At 34.3% G+C, this 25,516-nt stretch overlaps 1 protein-coding gene across 8 annotated transcripts in view; it reads left to right on the top strand.

Annotated features, from left to right (window-relative positions):
* Window positions 1-25,516, top strand: part of SASH1 (SAM and SH3 domain containing 1) — a 378,674-nt gene that overhangs the window by 342,361 nt on the left and 10,797 nt on the right. For all 8 annotated transcript variants that reach the window (XM_031968401.1, XM_031968398.1, XM_031968403.1 and 5 more), the window contains 7 exons: window positions 2,993-3,067; window positions 4,828-4,971; window positions 9,670-9,805; window positions 11,657-11,826; window positions 12,855-13,064; window positions 14,553-14,703; window positions 22,464-22,577. In XM_031968401.1, coding sequence (XP_031824261.1) covers window positions 2,993-3,067; window positions 4,828-4,971; window positions 9,670-9,805; window positions 11,657-11,826; window positions 12,855-13,064; window positions 14,553-14,703; window positions 22,464-22,577 — 1,000 coding nt within the window. The remainder of the gene's footprint in view (window positions 1-2,992; window positions 3,068-4,827; window positions 4,972-9,669; window positions 9,806-11,656; window positions 11,827-12,854; window positions 13,065-14,552; window positions 14,704-22,463; window positions 22,578-25,516) is intronic.

The following is a 25,516-nucleotide window of genomic DNA, read 5'->3' as shown; positions in this document are numbered from 1 at the left end:
CATTCCATGGAAAAACCCTATTTACCCATAGGTTTAAACATTTTCCAAATTATAAAGAAAAGAGACTTAAGTGTTAGAAATTGTCAATAAGGGTGTTATTTATTCATAAGGTCCAAGTATGATATTGTCAGATTTTATATTCTTTTTAAAAAAAAGATTCACCACTTAACTTTCTCTATTTTCTCTATTAAGCAAAGATTGCTCTTAATAACTTGGTATTCTATAGATCAAATATGAGATTTTGTCAAAGATAATTTTACTAAGGGCAGCTAGGTGGTGCAGTGGATAGAGCACCAGCCTTGAAGTTAGGAGGACCTGAGTTCAAATCTAGTTTCAGACACTTAACACTAACTGTGTGACCCTGGGCAAGTCACTTAACCCTAATTGCCTCAGCAAAAAAAAAAAAAAAAAAAAAAGATAATTTTACTTTCATACTTTAGGCTGATATATTTCTGTTGAGAAAGGTTGTTTTTGTTTGTTTTGTTTTGTTTTTTAGCTCATTATTTATTACATTAAGAAAAAGAGAAATAAGATCCTATTTTATAGTTGAGAATCACCCACATCCTCTAACTTGTGGTTTGAATGTTAGGCCTAAAATCTTTTCTTTTCTTTTTTTTTTTTAAATTAACTTTCTGTATCTGCTCAAATATCTATTTGAACAGTAGAAGCATCTGCTTTGGTAGTCACTGAAAGATGGCAAAAGTAAAAAGGAACATTATAACTCATACACTAAAGGGCCCATAAAAATTTAAATAAATCTTTAATTTATTGCAATCATCATTTTAACCCAGATTCTTTGGAAATTGTTTCATTTACATTAAGCAATAACACACTGAATCGTAGTGTCTGCAGTAGCTCATTCTGGCTTAAGGCAGGATGTTGCAAAGCCATAAACTGAAGAGGCATCTGTAAGCCATCTTGAATATAGGAAGCCTTAAGTCAAAGGAAAGGTCACCAGAACTCAACTAAATGTCTTTTTTATCATTAGGAAAAAATTTTTGACAACATAAATAGGAAGAGAAAAATTAATATTAAAAATTAGCCTTATTGGATCCAGTGATACAATTAAGTTAACTTTATAGTCACTTTATAACATAGATATATCTCAGCTAAGTTAGCTCTAAAGTTCATTCTATTTCCACGATGACTCATTATGAAATTGGAAAAATTGGAGGAAAAGGGGCATATAAATTGATATATTGGCTAACTTTGATTTTTTTTTTTTTTTGAGGCAAGGGGAAAAAGTGATGGCAATAATAATTGTATTATTAGCCCCAAGAGTATTAACTGATATATATTAGAATATATCATTTTAAAGTATAAAAGCAAAATTATCCTTGACAAAATCTCAAAATACCAATCATTACAGCTGTTTTGTAACTTTGGCATTTTTGTTCTGCCACATTTTCCACATCTCACACTTCCTAAAGCCACAAGAATTTGTCATATTTCGTAGAAGTTCAATAACACCAGCCATGACTAAGAATCCCAGAACTTATTTCCCTAGATTAGGTTATTTTCACTGTTGAATAAAGATAGGATTCCTTTTCACTATTTGCCAGAGGATGTGACAGTTTCTCAGTATAATCGGCCTGAAGACTTCAGATCCTCAAAACAAATGAATGACCAATTCAATAAATTTTCAAATTTTGTAAATAGTTTTAGCTTACTTACAATGAGGTATATTGATTACAAATACTTTTTTTCTTTTGAATACTACTATTGCCATAACTATTAGGAAAATTCTCTGAAAAAGTATTTAATACAAATCTGATTTTGGATTTTGATTCTAAGCCATTATTAATTTTGCCCATAATTAAGGACATTATATTCTTTCATTTTCTTGAACAGTTAGGTGGTCTTTCTTAGAAAAAGAGCATGTGATACAAACCAGTCTCAGGAAATATAAAATCTCTTCCCTATAACCAGATAATTGGAGTATCTTTCCTGAAGAGACAGTCCAAAAGTTTCCTCTTTTGCTCAATTTGAACAGCTCAATTTGCTGTTTTTGCTCAATTTTTCTCAATTTGAACAGAAGAGGTTGGATAAGATGATCTCACAGGTCACTTCCAGCTCCAACATTCTGTGGTTTTAATTCTGTACTTTAAAGATAACAGTGTTTTGTAATCGAGCTTAAAGGGACTGGTTCATAATAATGCTTATCATTCAAAAACTTTTATTTCATCTTGGGAAGAGATGGCTTTTATTAGTTGATAGGATTACTTCTATCTCTTTGCTTTGGGGAGAAAAGCAATGTTATAACTAATTAAATTATAGTTACTATCTTATGACTTTGGACAATTTATTTAACCTCTCTAGGGGGTTGAAGTAGGTTTCAAGAGGGTCAGTTCCAGCAATATCTATAATCCCATGATCTTTATGTTACTAGAGCTTTTGGCTGGGACATACAACAATGAGCAAGTTTTCATGTTTTTCAAACTGGACCTCTGTAAATATCATCAAATTTTCCCTCCCCTTTGGTGTTTATGTCTCTAAAAAAAATAGAAATGTAAATTGAGGAAGACTAGAGTTTATGGTCTCTTAGAGTAACCCCCATAGCTCTCCCTAGTGTCCCTACCAAAGGTTCTGGATCCCCTTGTAAATATTCATAACTTTTCCATTAATGCATTTGGCCAATCTGAGAGAGTAGTTCAGAGTTAGATGTTGAAATTTGGTTACCCAGAGACGAGAATTCTTACTACATGGAATATTTGGAGATTTTCTTCAAGCCAGATGATTTAGAATATTAAAGAGATCCTGAACTTTAGAAACTGGGTCTGGGCAAGGTTTACTGGCCTGTGAAAAGGGCAAGATGAACTAGGTTTTTTCACCACATGAATCATAAGATTTCTCATCATTCTTCATTCCAGCTACCATTCCGTAAAGCCATTTGTGATCCAGTAATGTTCTGCAAATGGGAAATGTATTTACTGTGGGGGTTTTCTGCCTTTTGCTTGTGTTTAATCTGTACCCTATCCTGTCCTTTCCACAGAGGACCTGTAGTTTTGGAGGATTTGACTTGACAAATCGTTCTCTGCACATTGGGAATAATAATTCAGATCCAATGGTAAGTGCAAGGCAGGAGAAAACAAATGGTTTGGTTTCAAGTGATGTAGCTGGAGAGAAAGTTTCAGATTTAAAATCTCTAAGAATTTATACTATATATTTTTTTCCCTTTGCAGGGAGCCTAAATCTTTTTTTGAAAGAGGGCTCTATATCAGCAATCTTAATGCTTCCCACTGCCCCATAGAAAATAAATAATGATTCTCTTTGGCTTCTGTCCATCTTTCTTTCTGCTAGCTTAGAGGACAACAGATCTTTGATGCCTTTTTCACCATGTTCTTTTGTTGTTATTGTTACTGTGGTTCTTGTTCTTCTTGTTGTTAAAGTAAGAAATACTAGAAATATTTTGCTCCTTTAGATTTAGCGATTTTTGGATGCACAGAATTCTTCACAACCAGTTTTTGAAGTACCTGGAATGGAGATGGGCAGACACTAGATCATAGAGAAGAAGATAATTAGAATCCTAGGGCAAGAATGGTGGCCGCTCTAGAGCAGCAGAAGCCAAGGTCTATTTGGAATTGCTGTCTCTAACAGAAGGCTAGAAGGCTAGGTTCATTGTTTTCGCCTAATTCATCATGACCCTTTTCCAGAAGCATTTCTAAAACCTCACAAGGGCAGAGAAGCTATCTCTTGCCTTTGAGCTATATATTCAATGAATTGTCTCTGTTATAAGACAAAAGCGTATAATCCATAAGAGTTATTGACTCTAGGTCATTTTGGCATGAAAGACCCTGCAATGAATCCAGTCTCATTCAGACCAAACCAAGGTAGACTTCTAAAGGCCATTGTAGACTACAGAGGGACATCTCTGACACCTTTGGTATGTTGATATTTTCTGGGAACATTGGAGAACAAAGTTATGAGATGAGGATTATAGAAATGTTCTCCCTGAATTATGTTTTCTTTCACTTTTTTAATAAGACCATTTTATAAATGGGTTTTTGTTATTCCTAAGAATTTTGATATGAAAATGCTTTCTACTTATTCTTGAAATGAAGTCATTTTTTTTTTTAAATTAAGGAGCATTTATTTTCTCCCAATCTTCCACCACATCCCTCCCATTTCAAAAGAATAAGGAAAAAAAACGTAACTTGCAGAATGGATATGCTTTCTTTTTCCACGAGGATAAATTAACTAAAATGTCTATAAAAGAAATTTTTATTTTTATGGGGGATAAAAGCTACCTTTTTGATTAAAAATACTATCCCCAAGTAGTCATCAATATTTAACAGATAGGATTTTTTAAAAGTGGCTTTATTAAGGTGAATTAAGAAAAAGCTGATGATATTAGTAATAAAAATAATTTTGTTTAGTTTCTTTACTACATCCTATTTCTTTACTACATCCAAATGAATCCATTTGGAGTTTATTAATTTTTTGTTTGTTTTTGGCAAAGATATTGAAGTGATTTGCTATTTTCTTCTCCAGGCTATTTTACAGAGGAGTAAAACAGGGTTAAATGACTTGCCCACAGTCATAGAATTAGTAAGTGTTTGACTCCAGATTTGAACTCAAGAAGATGAGTCCTGATTCCAGACCTGACATTCTATCTATTGGACCACCTACCTGCCCCCAAAATAATAAGGACTAGCATTTATATAGTACCTATTATGTTCTAATTTCTTTACTAATATTATTTTCATTGGATTCTCAAAACAATGGAAGGGGTACTCTAGTATTATTCTAATAGAATGGATAGAGAGAACTGATGTTTCTCTTTTAATTTTATGAGATTAATTTTATTTCTACTATTTTTTTCTGCAGGGTAAAGAGGGGGACTTTGTGTATAAAGAAGTAATCAAGTCACCTACTGCCTCCCGCATCTCTCTTGGAAAAAAGGTGAAATCAGTGAAAGAGACAATGAGGAAAAGAATGTCTAAGAAATACAGCAGTTCTGTTTCTGAGCAGGTATGTAACTGAATGCATACCAGCATCCATGGCAACATGACAAAAAGTAGAATTCTCAAAGCATGATCTTTTATAGAATAGAGCTTTATGTTTTCTTCAGGTCCAAGCAGTTTCACAACATTGAACTGTATTCTTCATAACATCTCTCACTGCAAAGTAGGTATCTGGTACTGAATATAGGCATAAATGGCGGGGAGAAATACTAGTTCTAAGAGAGACTATCAATTTGTTTGATTTTGGACAAATTACTTGTTTTTTTTTTTTTTTTTTTTTTTTTAATATGGAAAATGAAGGAATTAGATTAGGGTACCTTTGATATTACCATTCATTTCATTTCTAAAATCCTATGGATTTGATTTTTAGGAGCCAACAAAATAAAATCTTGAAAAGAAAGTCTATTGCTTTTTTCTGTTCTTGTATATGTAGAATGAATTTAGTTGCTCTAGAAATACACAATAAGATGGGGACCAAAGCTTACTAGGACTTAAATGTAATCGTGTTTTTCAAATTGATCTAACACATAAACCATTAAGGGAACATAGAATTGATTTTCTTTTGTTTCTCCTATGATTCCATCCCTTAGGAGCATGACCAATTTTAGGTCTTAATTGCAATGGAAGAGAGATTAATGACTAAGTAAATAAATGCTTTCTTAAAATCTGGACTTTGGGATAATTCTGACCATCTTTTTCCCAAGAAGGCCATTTTTGGCAGTCTTCACTTATTTCTGTTGGGTGGATTGTCAGACTATCTTACACGTTGTATGTATGTGCATGTGGACATTCACTTTTAAAATAATCAGTTTTTCCACTTGAAATATCTAAGCAATCACTCTCAAAATGCCAAATAAAACAGCTGGGAAAACAAACAGTTTTGGTCGGATAGATATCGCCCTCTTGTGGACTATTAGGGGCAAAAAGATTAATTGTAATTATACTTCTGTAATAATCCACATGCATTTAGTTTAGTGAACTTGATGCAGTGAAAACTAAGTCGATAAACATTTATTAAGCACCTACTACATCCCACCTAAGGGCAAAAGTCCCTCCTCTACAGAAATTACCAACTTAGGGGAATACTACATGCATATTACTACGTACATACAAGCTATCTACAGAATAAATTGGTTGGGAGGAGAATCAACAAGGGAAGACCCTAGACTAAAGGGCAGTTTTAGAGAGGTTTCCTATAGAAGTTGGGATCCTAGCCTAGATGCTGAAGAAAGCCAGGGATGCTGGGACAGAAATGAAGAGGAAGCACATTCTAGCAATGAAAATGCTTGAATTTGAAGATGGACTGTCTTGTTTGAGGAACACAGAGGAGACCTTGGTCCCTAGACAATAAAGTAGTTCAGGGTAGGAGGTGTGAAATGTAAAAAGACTGTGAGATAAAGGGGGCAGGTTTTGGAGAGTTTCAAATGCTAAAGATAATTTTATATTCAATCTTAAAGGTAATAGAGAACCACTAGAGTTTATTGGTGGGGAGGGGGTGACGTCAGATTTGTGTATTGGGAAAATCATTGGTAACTGAATGGAAGATGGACAAAAACAGGGAGAGACTTGTGGCCAAAAGACCAACCAGAAGGCTAATCCAAAGGTCCAGATGTGAGATAATGAGGATCTATGCCATGGTGATGATGGCAGTTGTTATGACAACTCTTAGGGGGTTAAATTAATAGTCTCTGAGATCCAGCTCTAAATCTATGTTGGTATGATCTGCAGCATCTTGCAGTTCAACCACAACTTCAGAAACATTATTAGTACTGGTGTAGAATGATTTCAGGATAAGTTTATTATTATTCTAGTCTCTGGTCTTCACCAGTAGGGGAAGAAAATTCTTTTGTTTTGTCCTGCTTTTGTTGTTTTCATATACTTGGCTCCATTGGCTTGAGGTATGCTACCTATTCTGTCCTTCTGTCTAGCTATGAAGCATTTGCTATGTGTTCTTTTTAAATGGGCTGCTGTTATGTCCACAGAAATAGAGCTTTCAGTTTGAAGTCACTTCATTAATAGATGATGTTTCTCATTTAACTGTATAATAGCCTAATAGTTCTTGTAAAATAAATGTCCTGTGTTTATGAATATGTGAATATGAATAAATACACAGAATATTAACATTAAATATATAACTATAAAGTATGGATATAAAAATAAAATATAAAAGTATGGGATATAATTTTAAGGTCACTTTTGATAATTTACTATAATTTGATTAATATATAGTTACATTATTTAATAGTTGTTTTAAGCCTTAAGTTTGCTCTATTGTTTAAAAACTTGTGGTGATTGCCTCTCCTGTCACTTGTGAGAAATAGGGTTAGTATTTTGGATTAGTTGGGATATGCTATTTGATTACTTGATGAAAAATACTAACGTGCATGTACAACATTGTATTATACATTTTCAGTTTAGTTGTATATATATATTTTTTTCCATTGTGATACATTTCATACTCATTAAAGTCCAGACTACTTAACCTATCATTTAGCATCTTCCCCAATCTGACTCCATCAGCCTTATTTCATACTCTTCCAGTCTCTATACTCTAGCTGAATTAAACTGTCCCCTGTTCATGAGTAGAAGGTGAGTTTTCCCATCTCTATGTTTTTGCTCTATTACTTATGCTTTGAATTTTCTATATACCATCTCCTTCATGAAGCCTTTATTTGATCCTCCTGAATAAAAAAATAATCCTGCCTCCCCTTTCCCCTAGAAAAAACCCTCTCATAGCACTTGGTGCCTTTTATGTATTAATCATGTTGGGCTTTTTGTTTGTTTTATCATGATTTGAGTCTTAATCTTCTCTACTTGGTCCTTGAGTGCAGAGACTCTATATCTCAGTATACCACTTATTATTTATTTTCCAGTGTCTCACTGTCCAAAACGGCATACTTTATTGATGTTTGCTGAATGCATACTATATAGGGAATTTAACATAGGGATCATTTTTCCCCATACCTTAAGAAGAATGTTTTTTTTTTTTTTTTCAGGCTTCAAAAGTTGGGACTTCAGAGAACTTCTCATATTGCATTTGTTTTATTAATACTTGCTTCTTTGTGTTTTCTAGACATATGAATTTATATTAAATCAAAAGGTCCTATTACTGTTGACCTTAAGTGTTTGTATGGTCTGTGGAATCTCATACTTTGTAGATATTTTTTGATGAATCTGCATCATGGAAATAATAGGTTTCAGTTCTGATGGTTTTATATTCACATACCCACAGTTAGATTGTGCCAAATCTTTTGTCATTTCTGCATTAAAAAAAAGTTTTACAGTCTATTTAAAAGTTTTGCTTTGACTATCTCTACACCATTATTTCTCAGAATTAGTTGCTGGACAATGTATAGCAGCACATGACTCTAGGGGAGAATGCATTATATCTTTTCCTCATAGGATGAAATTGATTGATAGCATTCTAATCTAGACAAGATTATACAAACCGGCTGTAAAGTTGGAAAAAATGAAAATAGGGAAAATAGAGGAAAAAATCAAACCATGCTGTTGTTTGTGGGAAGTAATTGATTGAAAAAATAATGCTGTGTACATGAGTTTTTAGCCAGTTTAGGCACATCTACCTAAGTAAAAATACAAGAATCCAGCGAGTTAGGTTTTTCCCCACCTGGCATAGAATTTTTTTTTTCAGATAAACTATTGTGCTTCTTCTAAGACAGCATAATTATTCTATGATGATATGTTCAGATCTGTATTATTATTATTGTGTGGGCTCTACTTGGACATTTTTGAAAGTTAGACCTTCTACTGAGACTATTTGAAGTGCTAGAGACCTGGTTAGGCTTTTAGCTAAGCCTTTTGAGAAAACATTCATTTATCTCCCTTGCAATTCTTGAGGAAAATCTAAAGTTGTCCATGAAATACTAATATGGCAGCATGAAAAATAATTGTATGGACATGACTAACGTGTCAATATATTTGACGGCTATTGTATAGGTATTTTGGATTGCTTGCTGTCTTGGAGAATGGGAAGGGAAAGGAATAAGAGAGAAAAATTCGAAACTCAAAATCTTACAGAGATGAATGTTGAAAACAATTTTTGCATGTAATTTGAAAAAAATAAAGTGAAAAATAAAATAAAAACAGTTGCATGGACTACTGCTGAATAAACAAGATGTATAATCAGCCTTAACAAGTGCTTTTATTAAGTGCCAGTTGCTGTGCTAAGATTTGGAGATAACATAGAAAGGCAAAAACAGTCCCTCTCAGAGGGAGAGGAGAGGTAAGGAAAGCAGGGAGAATTTGGAACTTGAAAAATTTTTTTTAAATGTTTTTGCATATAATTGGAGAAAATGAAATATTAAATTTTCTTAAGTCCTTGTCTTTTGGGGTTCACAGTGCCTTAGAAGCAATAGTAATAACATTTGGCATTTATGTAATGCCTCCTGTGTGCTAAGTGATTTACAAACATTATTTTATTTGGTACTTGCAACAGTCCTGTGAGGCAGGATATCACCATTTTACAGTTGAGGAAACAAGCCTGAAAACAGCTAAGTATATAAACGATCTATATTGAGTTAATGTCAATGTCATATCAAGAGTGTACAAGGAAGGCCTCCTGAACCTAGTATTTGATATGGATCATAGAATCAGATATGGGGCAATAAGAAAATCTTGAACTTAGTTATAGAGCAGAGAAGGGCAACTTTTTACTAACACAGTAAAAATATGCAATTATTTTCAGGACTCCAGCCCTGATGGAATACCGGGGTCTCCCCAGTCACCTCAGCCTGATAAAGAGTCTCTGGATAAACCTAAACTGAAAGCTGGTGGGTCTGTGGAGAGTCTAAGAAGTTCTCTCAGTGGTCAGAGCTCAATGAGTAAGTTGAATATCTAACTCGGATGTTTGTCTTTGTGTGTGATGGCCAAGTGCTTCAAGACAAGATTCCAGTAGAGTTGTTCAGAGAGATACATGCAGCTACAAAAGACAATAATTCAAGAATTGTCAATGTCAGTGGATTTTATACTTTGAACATTTATAACAGCTGAAAGTTTGGTAATTCTGCCATCGAGAGCCTCAGTCCCTTACAGCAGTTTTCACATCAGTAATAGGAAAATAACTTTATTTCATTGGGAAAGAATATTTTCAACCATTGGTAAAATTATGAAAAAGATTGAGTTGGTCATCAGTATTCCTCAACCCTCTTCAATCAAGCACTCTCCTTGGGGCTTATGCAGAAAGCAGCTTAGAATAGTGGAAAGAGAATAGGATTTGGGATCAAAAGACCTGAATTCAAATTTAATCTCTGCCCATTCCTGTTTATGTGATCTTGGACTGGTATTTATTGGTAAAATTAATAGGCTTAATGATTTCTAAGCTCCTTTTCAGTTCTAAATTAATGATCATGTGATGATCCTATAATCCTTCTTAGTCTAAGTAACTCATTTTGCTTCCTAATTCAGTGGGAATTTTTATCTGGCATTTGCCTTTTGCCCTACTAAGATAAGTGAGACATGCATTGAACAGTGGACTAAAGATCAGAAAGACTCAAGTTTGACCACCACCTCAGTCATTTACTAATTGTGTGTCCTGGGCAAGTCACTTAAATTCTGTCAGTTTCTTCATTTGTAAAAACGAGGTGATAATAAAACCTGCTTTCTAGGACTTTGGGGAAGATCAAGTTATAATATATGTAAAGTGCTTTTCAAAAATGTTAAAGTGCTATGTAAATGCAATTTATTTTCATTAGTAAAAATAAAGCTTATCTGTTCTGTATCTCACTCCCTAGATCTTCCATAGATGATAATTAAATAATCTGATCCAGGAATGTGACTTAATGTACTAATGAGAGAGAGGTAAAGGAAATAATTGCCATCTTGCTATGGAGGATAGTCTTCTCCCTCTTTTACCCCCAGAATAACCAGAAAGGGGGATAGCACTAAGAAGGTCAGCAAAAGAGAAGTGTTTTGTGCAGCTAGTGCTTCAGTGTTTCCTCAAAGTATACTACAGTGATGATATCTTGTATTTCCTAAGACAAGTCCTGGGTAAAGGAAATGATATTTAGGCTTTCTTGGAACCACTTTTCTGTGGTTTTTATGAATGACAGATTTCTAATGACTAAGCCAATGTTAATTTCAATATTCATTCTCTATACCTATGATGGAGAACCAAGTATAATACATGTTATCCTATTATATATATTAACTTATATAGCTTTTTTACTGCCTTGAAATGAGAGGAGTTACAGAAGAGAAGTGATAATCACAAGGTTTTTGTTGTTTTGAGTTTTAATAGATGTGCTTATAGAGCATTAGATGACATTGTTTTAAGAGTTTCAGTTTATCAAAGTAAAAAAAACATTGCAATTACTGTTTAACATTTCCAGCATTAGAAAGTCTTACATTTGGACAATGGGAAATTGTACTATTTGCTCTTTCATCATCTCTTTCCCCTAATGGTCAATATAAGAGTGTTCCTTAACCTAAAACACATACACACACACACACACACACTGTAAACACCATGCTACAGGAAAAAGGATACTTATTTTGGAATTAGAGGACCGAATCTTAAATTCAGACACTAGAGATCACTATCTGCATGCCTGGGGCAAGTCAATTCATCTTTTGGGGCCCACAAAGGGCCTAAGAACTTAGTAGATAAGGAATTGGATTTTTCCAGGTCTAAATCTGAAATTTTACTCAAACATATTCTTGTCTTCCCCATCAAGGTGGTCAGACGGTGAGCACAACTGATTCCTCAACCAGTAACAGGGAGAGTGTCAAATCTGAAGATGGTGATGATGAAGAGCCTCCCTATCGAGGGCCTTTCTGTGGGCGAGCAAGGGTCCACACCGACTTCACACCTAGTCCTTATGATACAGATTCCCTCAAGCTCAAGGTAGATCTTGCCATTTAGTTCCTATAACATGCATTTTATTGGCTTACTTTTGCAAATGTTTAGAAGGATTCTACTGTTCCCCGCTTTGTGCATGCCTAAAATCTTGCACAATTGGTCTCTCTTTCCTAAGAAATGGGACAGAGTCTAGCTAGATTTAAGATGCTGGGAGTTATTGTATTCACTCTGCTCTTGCCACCTGTGCTGATTTGGGTTTCTCTCTAGAGTAGAAGTTCTTAATTATGGATCTGTTAACTAGTTTGATAGATAACAAGTTTGATAGATAGATAGACTATTACAATATAATTAATTTCCTTTGTAATCCATTGTGTTTTTATGCATTTAAAAACATTCTGAGAATGGGTTCACTTTATCAGACTTCAGAGGTTGTGCATGATAGAAGAAAGGTTAAGAACTCTCAATTTATACTTTTCCTTTTTCTATCTTGAGGCTCTGTTCTGTGTATATATAAGACCTAGTTGCAAATTTAGTTTTTATAGCAACAGTTTAATTCATTATATGGTCAAGGAGAGGTCAAGAAATGGTTTTTTCAATGGAATTTTAGGAGCTTTTTAAATGATGGAGAAAATTGGAAGGCTTCGAGATAACGAGTTTATTCTTCTGTGAGCCAGAAGGGTCAATCACCTTTCTGTCTTGGGGTGTGTCATGACATATGGATGATAGAAAACATAGCAGAATTGTATAATTCACTCCTAAGTTTCCTTTGAACGCAGTGAAGGACCAACAGGCATAGAATAAAGTCAAGCTCATGAGGATGTGCCTAGCTCTGTGCTACAAGCTAAAAAGTATAACAAAGCAAGTAGAATATCAGAGCCCTAATAGTTACAGCAATCAATCAACTTACTTTTGATATCTGAATGAATTATGTATAGAAATATACTTAATGACACTTAAGACTTCCTAGCTGTGTGACCCTGGGCAAGTCGCTTAACCCCAATTGTCTCAGAAAAAAAAAAGAAAGAAAGAAAGAAAAAAGAAATGTACTTAATGGAAAGTTCTCTGCTCCACAGAAAGGTGATATTATTGATATAATCAGCAAGCCTCCGATGGGCACCTGGATGGGACTGCTGAACAACAAAGTTGGTACTTTCAAATTCATCTATGTGGATGTGTTAAATGAAGAGGAAGAGAAACCCAAGCGCCCCACTAGGAGGAGGAGAAAAGGAAGACCACCACAGCCCAAATCTGTAGAGGATCTCCTTGATAGGATCAACCTAAAAGTCAGTTATTTCTCTTCAGCTATTTCTCTTATCTGACATTACTTGTTTTTAGGGTAAATAAAGAAAGTAGGAATGATTTCATAGAGGGAGTTACTTTAATTGATTTGGTTTAAGCACCTTTATGAGCAAAATGGCAGAGATATAAATAGTATTGCAATGCTGCTCATTATTATTTAAGCAATATAAAACATAATCTGGTAGAGTAGATAAAATGTTGTCCTCAAAATGAGAACAACCTGAATTCAAGATCTGACTGTCTGATATATTTTCTGAGTGACCCTGAGTAAGTTATTAAATTTCTAAGCCAGTGGTATTCAACATGCCAAAATTGTGGCCCATAATACTTTTGAAGGGCCTCAATCCAGACCAAATTATAATTGGGAACTATTTAACAAAATAATTAAAAATATAATAAAATGTAAAACATGTTACATCTTCAAATTAAATCAACATATACCTCCAAGGGAGCCTAATGAATCGATTAGTGGGCCCCATTTCTATTTTGAATTTGATAATACTGTTTCAAGAAGCTCTCTGATTAGAAGTCACACACAAAAAAAATCACTAAAATCTATACTGGGTAAAGAGAATTTCCTGGTGGGAAGCTTTCTACTCTGATGGAATTAGAGGTCTGGATCTTCTTCTCTTCCAACTCACCAATTTCCCCATTCTTCTCTCTTCTCTATCTCCCCCTAAAAACCCCACCAAATCAATTACGGCTAGATCCTGATTTGTGGGAATAATGAATAGTGTGAAGTGATCACAAGTATTTGAATTCAAACTATTAAAAATTATAATTCTGTAAAATATGGTAATTGGTTCTTGCACAATGGAAAAATGCAGTGAAAATTCAGATACTACAAGTGCTTCACAAGACTTCTTTATTCCCACTGATTAGTAGAACCTAAATGTACTTAATTGTCTGATTAAAGATAATTGAATGTATCTATTAGTGACTATATGTGAATGAGCAACCCATGCTGCATCAAAATATGATCACATAATCTAGAAGGCGTCTTCTTTGAGATGCTACAGAGGTAGACATTACAGTGCCAAACTGACCTTTTCATGCTGCTGAAAAATCAGTTCCTGGAACAAATCAAAACTGAACCAAAAGGTTACCCAGGGGCTGTTACCCTGGAAGAAAAGCTATGTCTTAAGTTTCTGAAACAAAGCTTCCAACTATCAATCCCTACAAAAATCCAAAGGAGTTCCCTTTTTTTTCCCTAGAATACTAACTCTGTGCCATGTTATAGCAAAGTCAACAACTCATCTCCAAAAACACATTTATAGATCCATCTGGGAGAACAATACAAATTTGCTGTTCTTAAGAAAAGTAGAATTGGCTCCAAATTACAAGATGAATTTATTCAAGAAATCAGACTAGTATTTAGTATATAGCTCTTTGTGGTCTGGTGAGGGATATTGTATATAGTAGGCACTTATTGGTGGTTCAGATGCATAATTTTTTTTTTCATTCCATGGTAGGAGCACATGCCCACCTTTCTGTTTAATGGGTATGAAGACCTGGACACCTTCAAGCTTCTGGAAGAAGAAGACTTGGATGAACTAAACATCAGGGACCCAGAGCACAGAGCTGTGCTCTTGACAGCAGTGGAATTGTTACAAGAATATGACAGTAAGTGGTCTGTGTGTTGACGCTGATTATTTTTGGAATATGTCAAAATGAAAGATAGCAAATAATTCAATGGAATAATTTAAATTTTCACCCAATGACTATTTTCCTTAAATTGGTATAAAAATAAACTAAGTTTACTCAAAATAAGTTTTGAGTAAAAGACAGGCCAATCCTAAATTAGATCAACAACATTGTATGGTACAAAATACATTGGATTAGAAGTCAAAAGATCTAGATCTGTCATAAAGGGATGTGACCAGAGTTAATTCATTTTATTTCTTTGAATGTAAGCTAAAAAACAGGAAGTTGCTCTAGGTCATCTATAATAACTCTTCCAGCCCTGTCCCTTTTTTGGCTCTCTGAGCCCCTGAAGTCACATATTTTATCCTATTGTTTTTGTAGTCAACATTTCTATTAATAAATAGGGGAATATTTGGCTGTGCTCATTTCATTTAGCATCAGTTGGTATAATTCTTTCCAGGTTTTTCTTAAGTCTACTTGTTCTTCATTTCTTATAGCACAGCTTGCTCAGCCATTCCCCAATTGATGGTTATCCCCTCAGTTTCTGATATTTTGCTACCACAAAAAGGGCTGCTATGAATATTTTTACTTTTCCCCATATTTGTGATCTTTTTGGGATACAGATCCAGTAGTGTTATTGCTGGATCAAAGAGTGTGCATGGTTTGATTATCCTTTGGGCATAGTTTCAAATTGTTCTCCAGAATGATTGGATCAATTTAGAACTCCACCAATAAATATATTAGTTTTCTAGTTTTCCCACATTTTCTCTAATGTTAATCTTTTCTCCTTTTTTTTTTTTTGTCTTATTAGCCAATCTGATAGGTGTGATGTGGTACCTCAGAAATGTTTTAATTTGCATTTCTCTAATCAAAAGTGATTTTTTAAGAATTTTTTTTTATATGCCTATAGATAGCTTTGATTTCTTCATGTGGAAACTGCCTTTTCATTTGCTTTGATGGCAGAATGGTTTGTATTTTTGTAAATTGTACCCAGTTCTCTATATAGTTGAGAAATGAGGCCTTATCAGAGATACTTGCTGTAAAGAATGTTTCCCAGCTTTCTACTTTCCTTCTAATCTTGGATGCATTGGCTTCGTTTGTGCAAAAGCTTTTTTAATATAATCAAAATTATCTGTTTTATAGTAATGCTTTTTATCTCTTTTTTAATCATGAATTCGCCTTCTCTCCTTTAAGAATTTGGATGCTATACAACTTGGTCTATACATGTTTAGCATTGATATTACTTCATTGTTAAGGTTGCTTTTAGCATAATGTACTTTGTTGTTGTTGTTTTTTCTCTTTCTTATGTAACTTGTTCTTTTGCTTTTCCTGAGATCAGGATTGATATTCCTATTGTTTTAATATTTCAGTATTTGTTTGTTGAAATATTTTACATTTTCTTCTACTTTTTTCCATTTTAAAAAATTGGATTCCTGATGTTTCATAGAATTATTAGCTTCTACTTGTCCAATTTTAAGCAGTTTTTTTCTAAACCATTGACTGGTTTTTCATAATTCTTACATCAGTCTAATTTAATTTCTCTTTTACTCTTATGATTTTTTAAAGTTCCCTTTTGAACTCTTCCATGAGTTCTTTCTGGGTTTCAGACCACTTCCTGTTTTTATTTGAGTTTTTCCCCACAGGTATTTTGCTACTGTTGTCCTTTTCTGAGTTTATATGTTGATCTTTCCTGCTACCATAATAACTTTCTATAGTCAGAATCTTGTTGTGGTTGGGTTTTTTTTGGGTTTTTTTTTTTGACTCATCTTTTTTTGCTTTTTTCCCCTTTCTTTAAAATTTAAGCTCTGCTCTCAGGATAGAAGGGACAGTGTTTCAGGTTTCTTGTACCAGGGGCTGTAGACCCTGACTGTTTACCTGTTGTTGCCCTGAAGCCCATGGGAAACCCTCATGTTTGCTGCTGTGCTGAGGGCACAGGGAAGTAGCTAATGCTGCTGGAGGATATAGCAGTCTGGCAGCTTACCTGGTACTGAGCCGGGGTCCTAGTGATGGTATTTGGCATATGTTGAAGCTAGGGGGGGGGTATTTCTGCATTTCCCCAGGGCTGGTTGCTGGAGTCTGCCCTTGGCTTTGGCTATCCTGAAGTATGTGGGGTTTCTTGGTATTGGCACTTGGCTGCTTTACCCTATTGGGGCTCAGGATATCCCTTTGTTTTGTTGAGGTAGGTAGGATGCTTCCTTTCCTGAACCATGCTTCCCTTTTACTTGAATGAAGTCTCACAAGTTTCTTGAGCTCAAAGATTGTTTCATCCCATCTTTTTTGCTAGTTCTTCTGTTCCAGCATTTGTTTGGGGGTGGTATTTTATGATTGTTTGGAGGTGAATGTGGGAGAGATACAGTAATTTACTACTTTGCCATATTGCTTTCCAAAAGTTGATGGTGATCATTTTTGAGTACTTATGTTGTAGTTATTGCATGTTTATTTTAGCCCTCCCACTATATTGTTAACCTTTTAAACTTAAGGATCATATCTTTTTATCTTGTCATCTATAGGAGTGGAGGAATACAACTCCATTTTACCCCATCACTTTTCTATCCTTGTTTATCAAAATTTCCTCCAGCATTCATCCCATAGGCTTCAGTACATTGTACATAATACATGTTTGCCGAATTGAAGGAAAAGATATATCCAAAGTAGAGATAAATAGGAATTTTGTATTGATTTATGAATTTGTAACTAAAAAATGATAGTTCATTTTTACAGACTATAAATTAAATTCATTCAACTTGTGTGTATATTCTCTCACACACATATACACATGTTGTTTGGTATGCTCACTTTTCCCTTCTCCATTTTCCCTGGCTTAAGTCATCTTATATTAGGCCATATTCTATAAGACATCATCTAAAATATTCCGAAAATTGCTCAATTGCTAAAATGGAATCCTTTTTGTTATTGAATTTAAATGCTTTTTCCTTCAATCCTTCTGCTCCAAGGGGATGAGATTTTCCAGACAGCATATTCACTGCCAACAGAACACATGCCAAAAAACAGAGTTAGGCTAATGGTTGGAGGATTATTATATATTGCTGCAGCATTTTAGGCCCAAGGGAGCAGCAGTTAAATTATTCATGACAGCAAAATTCAATTCTGTGTAATCAAGCATTTCCTCTAAAAGAGCTAACTATATTGAAACATACAAATTTCAAGATTTCTAAAAAAAAATTTTAAATGACACCTTAATGGTCCATGTCTTGCAGAACAGATCACCTTAAAACAAGGTATTTCAGAAGCTAAATGTATAAAAGATCTGGGATTCACTGTTCTTAATTCTCAACCATTCAGGACTGAATAGTAACTGTAGGTTATTGTGACCTTGCCATGACCATATCTCCTCTATGCTATCTCAGTAGCTTATATGTTCATGAAAATGGGAATCTGGATATTTATTTTCTCCTGTCCCTGATGAGAGTGAAATGTCTTCATTATTTCAGCATCAAATTGCCTTTGACATTCAAGGATTATTTCCTATATCAGCTCCCCATAACTCTATGGATATTCTCTCCAGTAATATATTCAGAAGTTGGGATAATGGGATCAATAGAATTAGCTGGAAGGGACCTTGGAGACTACTTCATTTTAAAGATAAGGAAACTAAAGTGTAAAGGAATTAAAGTAATTAATCTGTAGCCTCAGGAGTAGCAGACCCAAATTTGAATTAGTATTCTTTAATCCAAATCTAGTACCTTTTTTCCCCCACTGAACCATACTGCTTCCTTTTGTGTCGTAATAAATGATCTTCCTTGGTAGTAACCCAGCTAAACAGGTCCTCTGATGGCAAACACAACACGTTTGGAGTCATCACTACATCATGATGAGACATCAGAGTAGGAAGAATTCAGTTAAAAGTAAAAGCTAAATAGTGAGTATATGATCTGCTGTTCATGCTAGGGACATGAGAAATATGATAATAGACCAGATACCTTATTGTTCCAGGCAGTACATTTTATGGGACAGTCTACCTTCTGTAACACCAACTTTGAGATATTAAAATAAACCACAAACAACCTTATTTTTTTTTATCTAATTTTTGTTGATAGCTTTTGTTTATATATCACATTCATTTCCAAATATGTATTAAAAACATCTGATAAGTTATCTTTTGTAATAAATAAAACAAAACAAAATAACCCAAAAAAAAGAATTCCTTGGTTCAGCAAAATCAATCATGTCTGACAGCAATAAGCAATAATATTCTACATATTTTGTCCCTACTTTGGCAATGAAAAGAAGGAGGCATATGTTTTCTTTTATCAGGTTTTCTCCAGCACTGAACTTCATCCCCAGCTTCTTAATAAATTCTGTTATGGAGCTATCATCCATGAATTTTTTTCCACACTCCTTTAGCCTCTGATAATATTTTCAGGCTGTGCTCCCAGTTTTACATTCCACATCTGTGAAAAATAGAAGTGCCTTTTATTGATCCACAAAATTCATCTTCCACAGGTTAAGGGGTCCTCCTAGTTTGGTATCCCTCAAATTGGGTCAACATGGATTTGTTCATATACCCTATCATCTCTTCTTTCAACTCTCACCCTCTTTTCTTGAGATGGAGAGAACAGAATGAGAGGACAGGGGGTGATTATTTTTGAAAGGTTGGGGTAATGTCTCCTGTTTTGTTTCCACTGCTCAGCACTTTGTGAACTATTTTGACTAGGGGGGAAGTCGGGTTTCTATCCTCAGGGACAACACTGAAATCTCTTTCCTGGGTCTTGACTGATAGCTTAGAGCCCATCATTTTGTAAGTATGGTTTGGATTATTTTTTCCAAATAATAGGTTAGGCAAAAATAGAGACCGCAGAGAACCATGAGTGAAGACAACACTTCAAAATTTCTCTTTTTTCAGCAATCATAGGCATTTTCTTTTGAGGGCATACTTTCTGTCATGCAGTTATTTAATTTTGCATCAATCATTTAAAAAAAATACTTTTAATGTTAATTTTAAGATTTTTGTAAAATGCTTTCCACATGAGAAAAGTAAACAGGAATTGGTGGCTGAACAGTAGGAGCAGCTGGAGCAGCTGTAGTAGCTGTCTTAAAGTCAATATTTTTATTTTGATGATCTGAAAATGGCATCATATTGATGGTTTCTTGATTTCTTTGAAGAAAAAAATAAAAGGAACATGAAGTAAAGTTATTCATCCTTCAACTGATTATTTTGTATCAAGAAAAGGGATTATTGTTGTCTGTTTTATTTGACCAAGCATTTATTCTATATAATAACATATTGTATATAAATTCAGTTTCCTGTGTAAGTCTTCTGTCCGCCTCGGGCAAATCCAGGTTTCTCATCTCTCAAATGAGGGATCCACTTCACAGTGGTATTGTGAAGATCAAATACGCTAAAATATGTAGAAAGCATTTTACAAATTTTAAAGTCATATTTATTATTTACATGTAATTCTAGTCCTGTTATTGGGATGATCTCACAGAAATTGTGTTTTTTTTTTCCCCCTTCAATTTAAAAACCACTAAATGTCATTAAGACTTCCCATATTCTGATGGGAAATGGGAAAGCTCTCACCAGTCTGAAATATTTGAAATATGCTGTTTTTTTTTGTTTTTTTTTTTTTTTAATGAGTCCATCATTCTTTTATCTGAATATAGGTTTTCAGCTACATGATTAATCTCAGGTTAGCTTCTCTCAGCCACTTGGTATAGTTGGGCCTTATGTCACATATTAACTTGTATACATTTAGAGTATGCAAACCAATATTTATATTGGTTCAAGTCTAAACAAACAAGGAAAGTAAAGTCAATTTGTCAAGTATTTTTAAAGTGTTTCCCATGTGCTAAGCACAACAAATTTCAACTGCGCACTAGCAGTTTATATACATTGGATTAAAAATATACCATTTCACAAACATTCTGTGCCAGAGACTTTTAAAAACACTAAAGATATAAAGAAAAACCAAATGTATGCAGTCTTTGCCCTTGGGTAGCTTGAATTCTAATGGGAGAAACTTGTGACCCTTTTTTGTCCAAGAGATTTTTATAGAACTCCATCTCAAATCTGAGCCTAGGTGTTTCTGGCAGCATTCATGCATGCACAGTGAAAAATATACTTACCAAGTTCGCAATGAAGTTGTGATGCAACATGGGCAAGAACTTCCAGAAGCACCTCAGATTCCTTACGTGTTTAATTTTGAATTTTTGGTCTTTGCATTCAGAAACTCTTTATGCTTGTCAAATTTTTCATTACCTCCACACTCATGGTCCCCATTTAAGAAGCTTTGCTATATAAGATACATATGAACTAGGGAAAGGCCTACTGAAGAAGGTGGAGATAGAGATGATTTGGGAGTTCATTGTGGCTGTGGGGGAATAGTTAGGACAGATATACAGAGGAGGAATATGTAATGTCATGAGTGAGGAATGAGATAGGTCAACAGGCTGGAGCACGGAGTATGGGGAGGGGAGGTGGTAACAGCTAAAGACATCAGAAAACAACCATATATAAGAGGCCTAGGCAAAAGTAATCATATAAAGCACATGACAAAATTCAGTGGAGATGAATTTTTTTTTACTCATTCTTTGCCACTTTTTGCCATCTAATTTCCAATGGTTTTGAAAAAAATAAAAACACCCATAATCATTTTAGCAAGTGCTATTGTTCAGTGTGTGGAACTCTAGGCTTGGCCTAGAGTCAAGAAGACTCTTCTTCATGTGTTTAAATCTGGTCTCAGACACTGACTAGCTTTGTTATCCTGGTCAAGTCACTGAATTCTGTTTGCCTTGGTTTCTGCACCTTTAAAATGAGTTGGAGAAGGAAATGGCAAACTACTTTTGGTAGTTTTGCCAAAAAAACCCCAACAGGGTCATGAAGAATCAGACATAAGTGTAAAATGACTGAACAACAACAAAAATGTTCCTTTAGTTCTAGTAAAAATTGATTTTCTAGATGAACATCTCTTTGTACTTTCTTGTAATACTTAGAAAGTAAGCTTTGAAATTTGATTCTCTATCGAGCTATTGCAAAAATCTGTGGTTTCATGAATAAAAAACAAGATTTCTGAGCAAATAAGTGCTGACCCTGCCTTTGAGTATATGTGAGCCTGCCTGAACTTTAATAAAGCAAGGACAATAATAGAGTTGTAATTGTACCAATTTCATGGAGTTGGGAGAATCAAATAAGATGAGGGCTCCATAAACTGCAAAGTTACAGGTCTCTCCTATTTCAGAAAATCTCAATGGCCTAATTTTTTTTTTTAAAGGAACAGTGGCGGTGGGGCAAAAGGATGTAGAAAAGAGACATAATATAAGCTGTCATCAGTAGGTTGTCACCAGGTAGAAAAAAGAATAATTTACTTCCTGGAAAACACTATGCTATAAATTTCCCTCCTTCACTAACTTTCATACAATACTCAAACAGTTATACCTTTAGAACTGGAAGATATCTTGGAAATTATTAGTTTAAATCTTTCATTTTATAACAGGGGAAAGATTAAGAGTAAAGTATCTTTCCAAAGCCACACAGGTATTGAGTAATCATATCAGATTTTGAAGCCAGGTGCTCAGATGCCAAATCCTGTGTGCCTTCCACTATACTAGCCAATAAACTCATCTTTATTTTTTCTGAAGTACGGTAATTAATCCTTCTCCAAAAGTCCTGTCCCTAGGAATCAGCGCACAAAATAATACACATGAAAGAAAAAATAAATATTTAAGTGATTGCTTCACTTTTCCTCTAACTTTTCTACATATTTGTCCATTTTTTCTAGGCAATAGTGACCAGTCAGGATCTCAGGAGAAACTTCTCATTGATAGCCAAGGCCTGACAGGATGCTCACCAAGAGATTCTGGCTGTTATGAAGGCAGTGAAAACCTGGAAAATGGTAATAACAACAAAGAGAATCACCAGTGCTTAATTCTATGTAAACAACCTTATATCTTTTCTTCTATCCTTCAACTGGTGAAACTGCTTTATGCTTGACTTTCTTGGCACCTTATACTCAGTTTCTCCTTTGTCTAAATCACTGCTTTAACTATCCTTCTTGGTCCTGGTTCCCCCTCCTCCCCAACATGTGTGTAAATAAAAGATTGCTTATTATAATTCTAGAAACTGTGTTAAGCTCTGGGAATATAAAAACAAGGAGGCCTATTTTGCCCTTGAAAGTTATAGAGATAGTGTAGAAAGTCATAGGAAATAAATTGATACATAGCATTTCTTCCAGTGGAAACTGTAGTGTGGTTTCAAATATGGTTTTACAGTTGGAATAGGGATGGGGTTAGGGGTGGGGAAAAGGGGGGTTGGGGTAGTGAGCATATGAACTTTGCAAACTGGCTTTTGAGAACATGAGATCTCTAAGAAGTAAAGAATATATAGAAATTGACCAAAAGTTAGTCTTCTTATTTCATATCATAGTGCTAGTCCTAACCAGTTAATTAGTTAATAAGCATTTATGAAGCACCAACTTTATATGTCAGTATTGAGGATACAAAGAAAGGCAAAAGATAGTCTTATGTAAAAAGGAGACAATATGTAAACAACTCTGTAAAAATACAAAAAAAATGGTATAATTTAGAGATGACAATACTGGTATTTTTCCTCAGTTGATTATTATAACCACTGTCACAATCTTGGAATTTTGGAGTTAGAAGGGACTTCAATGCTGCATCTAAATAGTATTTTCTGATATACTCAAAAAGTCTCTACATAAACTGTATTTGAAGAACTCCATAGTGAGAGAGGGATCTCTCCTTACCTCTCAAAACAATCCACTCTACTTTGATCTAGCTGACATTATGATGTTTATTCTCATATCAAATATAAATTGTCACTATTCAACTTTGGTTAGTTTAGATGGGTAAGAAGGAATTATTCTACCCTTTTTTTGGAGCCTAGCTGAATTATTTAGAATACCATGTTTTATACCCTCAAATACTCCAGGGAATCTGTGTTTTCCTCAGTGTGGGTACAGCTGTGTGAATCACACCCTCTCCATATCCTCTCATAAATACACAAGGAATTCCTTGATATTTCTTAATATAATAAGAATGCTAGTGAAGCATGCCAGCTGTCCATCTTTTGCCTTTGTTATATGATTGGCCTTTTTTAAAATCATACATTTCTTATATTTTTAAATGATAGCCTTTATCACATTTCTTATGAGTAATTCTTTATTTTTAGTATTCTGTAGCTTGCTCATGCACTTTGTTCCTCTTCTTTGGATGATCCTCAACTTAAAGAATTAAACATATAATATAGATCTTTGTTTGAGGGAGAGATTAGGGGTCATTTAAAGAAAAAAAAAAAAAAAAACAACTTTCAGATTTCCCAAAGACGATCTATCCTGCTTCTTTTACTGTTTAAGCCCAGCTTATTGTCTTTTTGTAGGATCTTTCCAAAATATGTATACACTGATAAACATCTTCAATAGTTTGTCCATCCAATCATGTCATGGTGCTAATAAATCATTAATCAAATTCCTTGTGGGACAGAATTATATTTTATGCTTATTAAAGGAGCACAGGAAGGGACATATAAGATTAGGACGTTTGAATTGAATTGAAAATGAGCAAACAGAATCTGTTTAGCATATTGAAAGTTTGGAGAAAAAAATAAGTTGTGAAACTGTAGACAATCACAAAAAACCCTAGAAATTTATATCAATTACTGACACAGCAGAGGGGAATATAGGGAAGCTAGCACTGTAGACCATGGATTAGGCAATCTGATCTGTGGGTTAGATCTGTCCTGTTATTTGATTTTGTAGAACCCTCAAACTCAGAATGGTGTTTTCATTTTTTCAATATTTATTGTATTCAAACATGCAAAATCCATTCTTAGCATAAGACCCAAGGCTTTGGTCTTCTGGCCACAGTTTCTTGACTCTTGCCATGGACTCATTCAGGAACTTCTGAATCTTAAACCTGCATTCTTTAAAAAAAAAAAAAAAGACTTTTATAATCATTTTTAGTCAGAGGATTTTCCTTTGTAAAACATCCCCCTTGGTCTAGTCTGTCTTATTTCACAGTCTTTTCTTCCTCACTCCTTAAATCATACAATGTATACAAAGCAGAACACTTACAGTGTAGAACCTGAATTGTCTCGTATGTTCTTTTAAATACAATTCAGTATTGGAGAGTTGAGAGTTATTAGAAACATGAGGAAAAATAATTTGCCAGATAGATGATACATTAGATTCAAACAATCAGCACTTCTTTCAAGTATTAAACTCTATAAGGCTAAAGAAATAAAGGCAATTATAGGATTCTCTTTCATTCCATGTCATATTTTACATAATATGAGTTGTTTATTTAACAAAGAAACAATAGGCAGCTCATTACTAATCCTTTTCTTTTGTGAACTTCCACTTAGAAGAGATAATATTAAAAGATGTTACACATTTACAGTACACATAACACACCCCTTAATTAAGACTTGAGAAATAAATTTCAAATCTTTAGAGTCAAGAGGAATGAATGCTGGTTTGGGGTTTGAATTCCACCTACATTTGTCCTCAGACAAGACACTTAATGTCCTTGGTTTCCTCTTCTACAAAAAAAAGATACTACTTATACTTCCTACCTGTAAGATTATGAGAAAAGTTACTTTGTATATTTTATGGCATTTAAAAATGTAGTTATTATTAAAATTTTGATAACTATTTCTAATAGAGTTGGTTTCCTTTATAATACTATTTTATTTTGTGATTTAAAAATATTAGGTTCACCAGACTATCAAAGTGCCATGATACAGAAAAAAACTAAGAACCCCATTCTAGACTAATTCATAATACTTTAATAGATCCTCCTCAACCTTTCATCCTGT

This window comes from Sarcophilus harrisii, chromosome 4 (genome assembly GCF_902635505.1).
Source record: "Sarcophilus harrisii chromosome 4, mSarHar1.11, whole genome shotgun sequence".
In the NCBI taxonomy this organism is placed as follows: domain Eukaryota; kingdom Metazoa; phylum Chordata; class Mammalia; order Dasyuromorphia; family Dasyuridae; genus Sarcophilus; species Sarcophilus harrisii.
Note: the sequence above shows the minus strand (reverse complement) of the source record. Positions and strands in the feature narration are given on the sequence as shown.